At 34.7% G+C, this 6,595-nt stretch overlaps 1 protein-coding gene across 2 annotated transcripts in view; it reads left to right on the top strand.

The window, feature by feature from the left end:
• Nucleotides 1–5,671, top strand: part of LOC107090359 (synaptic vesicle glycoprotein 2C-like) — a 96,437-nt gene extending 90,766 nt beyond the window's left edge. Inside the window, exons 9-12 of one of the 2 annotated variants that reach the window (XM_015383689.1) lie at nt 979–1,112; nt 4,058–4,261; nt 4,358–4,517; nt 4,935–5,671. In XM_015383689.1, coding sequence (XP_015239175.1) covers nt 979–1,112; nt 4,058–4,261; nt 4,358–4,517; nt 4,935–5,118 — 682 coding nt within the window. In that variant the 3' untranslated portion in view covers nt 5,119–5,671. The remainder of the gene's footprint in view (nt 1–978; nt 1,113–4,057; nt 4,262–4,357; nt 4,518–4,934) is intronic. The other variant, XM_015383688.1, reaches the window with a different exon arrangement.
• Nucleotides 5,672–6,595: the final 924 nt, after the last annotated feature.

The raw sequence follows: 6,595 nt of genomic DNA, 5'->3' as shown, positions 1-6,595 counted from the left end.
TATACAAGTTTCACTTTTTAAATGGAATTACTGAAATCAATCTACTTTTTCATGATATTCTAATTTTATGACCAGCACCTGTAGATCAATTTAAGAGCAGAGAAAAAACTGTTTTCAATGGAGCCGTGCGAGAGTAAGGAGGGGGGGATTGGACATAGAGTTTCAATGTAAAAGAGTGTTCAATATCAAGCATTTAAAAACATACTGTAGTGAAGAAATGCTAGCCTTTGTCCTGGTCCTCTAGATAAGCCAAGAAGCAGTTTTGTTTTCCTGCACCACCTGCAGATGGAGCAGCAGACTGAATTAAACACAGATTTAAGGAGCAAATAAAGTCCAGTTTTCATTGAGATCTTCAATCAAACCGATGATACTAAAATATATCTATAAAGGACTACTGATAGTATGCAATTTATTAATACATAGCTGACATACATTTTCCTCTTCACAAACTTTCTATATCTTGAAACTTTAGGAAACCCACCCTTTGTTCCAGATCCTTGTCCATCAAATTATAGGTCTGGTAGAATTCTCCCTAAAGCACTGTTAGGGTTATCATTCCGTTTAACTCCTTCTATTTTGGAAATGTGAAGATTAGCATCTAAAAAGAGCAGATTTCTTTTTTAATCATGACATGTTTTATATATACAATTGTTTTATAAATCTATCATGGTTCTTTTATTTTTAGGGTGGGTTTAGATATTAAAGGAGCTTCAAATGTAGAATTTTTTTTTAAAGTAAACTTTGTAAAATCAACAATCCAAATACACTGAGCTAATTTACTCTGAACACCACATTTGGTGTCTTTGCTTTTACTGGAAATAGGAATTCTGCCCTTTGGTGATGCGAGGAAAATACAAACACGGATCTTTTCAAAGGGAGAAAAAAGTCTGCATCTGCACCTCTGGCATCAGGAGTATGTTACATATCCGTCTAAATCCTGCTTTGTTGGATTTTACTGTTCTTTCTATCTCCTCTCAGGTTCATCGCCATGAAGTTCAAGGCAGTCACGTTCATAGACTCATCTTTTGTTAACTGCTATTTCGAAGATGTGTCTTCAGTAGGATCCTCCTTTAAAAACTGCACATTTGTGGACTCTTTCTTTTACAACACCGGTGAGTCTGCTACTAAACCCAAGATATCTTACTATTCTCCTTAAGGAAAAAAATAACTGCTGCCTTGGGCATTTGCATGCAATTGAGTTGTTTTTATTTTTGTGGCTTTTTTTGTTTAAAGAAATCTTTCACATATGTAGGAAGGTTCCTTTGGGACTCAGTATTTCCTCCTTTATGGAGTCCTGAGGCTAAATAAACTAAAACATTCAAGTAATAGCATCCTAATGCCAGAGGAAGGTGGTAATACTGTTATTAAAATAAATTATAATCTATGAAATGCACACAAAATGCTGAAAAAAACTAGCTAATTAGATCTTCAGGAAATACAAATTTGAAAAGATTGATGACAATTGAAGTGTTTTAAATGTTAATTATTGAAAGTGAAAATAAAAGCATTTTTGGTTCTGGAGTCATTCATACAAGCATTTTAGAATTAAAAGATTTAAGGTACAAGTAGGATAATGGCCGGTTTGCAATAAATAGCAACATGTACATCTTTTCTTATTTTTATTTTTTTTTAAACTAAGGAAGATCTTTGCTAAAGATTTGAAGAAGCTATAATGAAGCATGAAATGCTGGGTCCTGTCTTTAAAAATGAGAAGAAGAAGCATCCTTAAAACTGATATGACGAGCCGAACCTGGAGAGAAAATGAGAATGGGGTTTAAACACTGGAAAAATTATCTTGAAATAAGTAAAAATTTATTAAATAAGTTGTATTTACCTTTGATTTGAGTAGGTAAATGAGATAGTTTGACAATGCAATGAGTGTTTTTACTCTTGAAATAAGATAATTCAATAATATGCACTTGAAATAAGACAATATAATTGTGTTTTTCTTTGTCTTGTCTTGTTCTATTGGCAAAATTTCTCTCTTATCTCCTCAATTTAAGAACAAATCCATTTATTTTAAGAAAAAAAGACACATAAGGGCAGGATTTTCCATGAAGGGTTGCACAAACAGCTATTCTGGTCGCTATTACTCTTTCACAAGCTGCCAGGATGGTTTATACAGTTTTATTTATTGTAATCATGAATGTAGTTATTTTTAAAGGAAAATTTAAAACAATTCTGGTTATTTTAGGAGAAATCTTAAAATGAGCAAATATGTAGAAAGGAATGAAAATATATGTTGGAAGCAATTTATCCCTATAACAACTACAGAATAAAAGGGAGACAAAAAACAGATCCCTGTTGAACGCTTTTAGATTTTTTTAACCAGTGATGATAAGTGATTCTTCTTTTTACATTAATGTATCAATGTACTTTAAAATAAAGTATTTTAAATACATATTTTAACTGAATGCAAAACTGATTTTTACGGCCTCACTCAATAATTCTTTTTCAGCTTTGCTGCTGTAATTGCAGCTTAACTGATTTTTTCAATTAAAAGTATCTAAGGGAACTATCTTTGTCTCTTTGTCACAATTTGTTTTCGACTCAGCATCCGAAAAACATCCAACTTCTTAACCTCTGCACTGAGCTCAGATTGCACTTTTGATGCGAGGCATCAAAGCACTGAAAACTCTTGTAAAGTAGTGCTGTACTGATACATCACTGATCCTTTATGCCAAACTAAAAAACATTAATAACACATCTTTAATATTTAATCACATAATGATGTACAAATAAACAACATAAAAGTAAAAATATCAAACTAATTTGACTTTATGTCTTAGGTTTTCCTAAGTCATTTAAAGGCTTTAAAAACACACACACACTTAAAGCAAAATGAAAGCAGCAGAGGCATGAAATTATCTGAGAGAAGTGGAGCTGAATCAGACCTTGTGGGAGCACCAGCTGGAAAAACAGCTCCCTCCAGCACTCAGGGAAAGCGCTGAACATGGAAACAGTGAGGCCACGTCAAGTTGCCTGAAAAGTCTCCTGGGAAATGAAGTCTCATTGCTCCCAGCAAGTTGTCTCAAAACGGCGATGAAATAATAAAAAGAGCAAAGAAAGAATGAGAAAAGGAGGGATGTTTGGGGGAGATCGGGAATGTTTTCTGAGGTATAATGACTCAGCATTATGCAGCTGGAGGGTTTGTTTAACTTTATATAATGATAAAAAAAGTTAAAATAGATGTTAATGTCAGCAAAATTACCATATACACATACATATATACACAAAATACAAAGAGAAATAAAGAAACACTAAGTGAGAATCATTGTATCCTATTCGATACTTTTAGACTTTTTGCAACCTCTGCATCATCAGTGTGATATTTTTGCTCTTGAAAACCCTGACTCACAAAATTAGACACATGTAATGAACAGAAAATCTAAAAAAGATTGTATAGAAATGCCTAATGTATCACAACCGATGCAAATAAAATATCGAATTCAACTTATACAACTTATTTATTATTTTATTGTCAGAGTTCAATGATAACTCTAATTTGAAAAATATAGAATTCTCTGAAAACTGAATGCATGGTCCAGGCTTTAAAGAGTTAAAAATAATTATAAAATAAGGATAACTTCAGTTAAAAAGGTGAGATTTACTTAAAAATGCTTAGCGACAAGGCTATTATTATTTGAAGAAAACCAGTCCCAGAGTCTCAACACAAACGCTACAGATGCTTGTTCCCCTTTAGTTTTAAGCAAAGATCTTGGCACAACTAAAGTCCGATGATTTCCTGATCTTGTTCATTGAGCTGAAACATGGAGAGAAGCTCACAAAGATAGCTAACACATTCATACTTTTAAAAACCATTAACAAAAACTTAAAACAAATCCTGTGACTTACTGGAAGCATAAACAGTTTACATGCGGTTCTATATTTTGTATACTAATAAGAAGCTTTATCTTTAAATCACCTTTAAATGTGACTCATAAAAGCAAAATTTTGAAGTTAACCCATAAAATTGGCATATCATTGCCAGAGTTCTGTGGAATTTTAATCAATAGAGGCGTTAACTCACTCCCTTTTCACATGGTGCTTTTCTCAGATATTGACGATGCCAAGTTGACCAACTCAAGAGTGATCAACAGCTCTTTCCACCACAACAAGACTGGCTGTCAGATGACATTTGACGATGACTACAGCGCCTACTGGGTCTACTTCGTCAACTTCTTGGGAACGCTGGCTGTGTTGCCAGGAAATATTGTCTCCGCTCTCCTCATGGACAAGATTGGACGCCTTAGCATGTTGGGTAGGTTAAGGATTTGCTCTGACATTGGTCTCTGGATTTCAGCCTTTGCATCTACAGTATGATAGCCTCTAAAGCTATAGTGGTGCTTTACTGCAGGAGGTTCCATGGTTCTATCGGGTATAAGCTGCTTTTTCCTTTGGTTCGGCACCTCTGAGTCAATGATGATCTTCATGCTCTGCCTCTACAACGGTCTCAGCATCTCTGCGTGGAACTCCTTAGATGTAGTCACCACTGAGTTATACCCTACAGATAGGAGGTGAGTATGCAAAGAATGCTCTTAAACGCTCTTAAATGCTCTTTCAAAAAGATTGGCATGAAAACCAGTGAGGGCTTGGGGCTTTGGGGCTTGAGCAGGTATCCATCTTTGATGAGTTCAGAGTGGCAATGCGTTGTCCTGGAAAAGCTGAAGCTTTAATTGATTGAAATGTTAAGCCTACTTCATATTAAAAGCTTTCTTTTAGGATCAGAATGTCATTAAAATCTGTTTCTGTCTGTATTAAACCAATTAGTTATTGAAACCTAGAACTGTGTATAATATGATTATACATAAGGGAACCTTTTAGGTCCTCATTGAGGTAAGCACAGAGTGAGTGAATGAACAGTGGATCGTTTTTAATGTAGTTTTTTTAACAAATAAATAACTTCTAACTGTTTTTTTTCTCTTGATCTTCAGGGGCACCGGGTTTGGCTTCTGTAACGCCATATGTAAGCTGGCAGCAGTGCTTGGAAACCTGATTTTTGGCTCACTGGTTGGCATCACCAAAGCTATCCCTATTCTCCTGGCATCCTCTGTTTTGGTTTGCGGCGGATTGGTGGGCCTTCGACTACCAGACACACGTTCCAACGTCCTCATGTGAAGTCAGCCAAACAAACTGGGTTTACCGGGTTTTTACTCAGTGTACCGAGCTTTCATTTTTCGAGCTGATGTTTATTTTGAATATCGCTAAACCAGTCGTTGCTGCCATTGTCAAAATGTGTTTCATCAAAGAAAAAAACAAACAAAGCTTAATATCATGACGAAATAAATACACTGCAGGCAACTTTTCTTTGGTTATTTCTGAGTAAAATAGCTGGTAAAGAGTTCAATGCAGTATTACAGAGCTGGAGATCTACAGAGAAAGCTTGTATGAGAAACTTCCATACAAATGCACCAGTTTTCCCCAACTGTTGGTGCTATTACGTTTCTTTAAAAGGCATATCTGTTATATTGAACTCTGTAAATCAGCAGCTCATTAACAACAGGACATGCAAGCAAACCGAGGCGTGAGAAAAGGCTGCAAAAGGCTTGGAGTTCCAACAACCTTTCAAACCTTCCACAGTGTTTGTTAGAAGAAAAAAAAAAGTTAACATTTTAGACATTTCTGAGTGTTAAAAGCTGTTTGTCTGCATAACCAAACAACTATGAAAAGAAAAAAGAACACATAGAGTCTATATATATTTATTTTTTATTTTTTTATTTAGATTTTGAAGTATTTAATAGAGCTTAGGCTTAACTTCCGATATATTTCCGTGGTGTCAATTTGGCTAAACATTTTCAGGGCTGGTTAAAAAAAAAAGAAAAAAAAAACCTTTATGTTGCACCTCTATAGGAAAAAAACACCTTTTTGTGATCTTAACTGAACATATAGTGTGTAATGATTGCAATTTTTTTTTTCAAGAAGAGAAAAGAACCAAATTTATGAGACAAAGACAAAGATTCAGATGGTCCTGACAAAATAGGAACTGCTTTCATGACTTCTCTTTCTCCTGTGACTTATTAATGCAGAGCTTTGCGTTTAATGATCCAACTGATCGCTGAAACAACCTAATCATCTAAAGGAATCTGCTGATTAGATATTTTATTTTTAGTATGTTCTGCTTTAGAAGTATTTTTTTTAACCTTTCCTGATTCGTGTTTTGCTCTCCAGGGCAGAACGGCGCAAAAACATAGTTAATGGCTAAATGCGCCACAGACGGACAAACTAGCTGCAAACACATGAGTGAAGCAAACTCTGAAACGCAAAATCTCAGTTTAACACAGTTTAAAAAGCTCCAGAGGGGAGCAGAGTTTTCTAAAACATTAATATGATGCCCAGAAGAAAGTAAATGTACATTTTCTTTCATTTTCTTTATAAACACAAGCCAGTAATCTTTACTATATTGAAACATTTATATATTTTCAATGGTGTTATTAACTGGGAGTCTGATCACAATCACCCTTTCTTTAGGTGACTGACTTCCCTTTTTTTAGACTGAGTTTGCAGCTTCTTTTGTTTTGTTTTTTTATTTTTATTTTTTTTTTGCTCCTGTCTATTTTCTTTAAGTGTAGCAGATTTACTTTACGTACTTTGCAGC

The sequence above is a fragment of the Cyprinodon variegatus genome, unplaced genomic scaffold, assembly GCF_000732505.1.
Source record: "Cyprinodon variegatus isolate N-32 unplaced genomic scaffold, C_variegatus-1.0 Scaffold292, whole genome shotgun sequence".
NCBI classification, from domain to species: Eukaryota; Metazoa; Chordata; class Actinopteri; order Cyprinodontiformes; family Cyprinodontidae; genus Cyprinodon; species Cyprinodon variegatus.
Note: the sequence above shows the minus strand (reverse complement) of the source record. Positions and strands in the feature narration are given on the sequence as shown.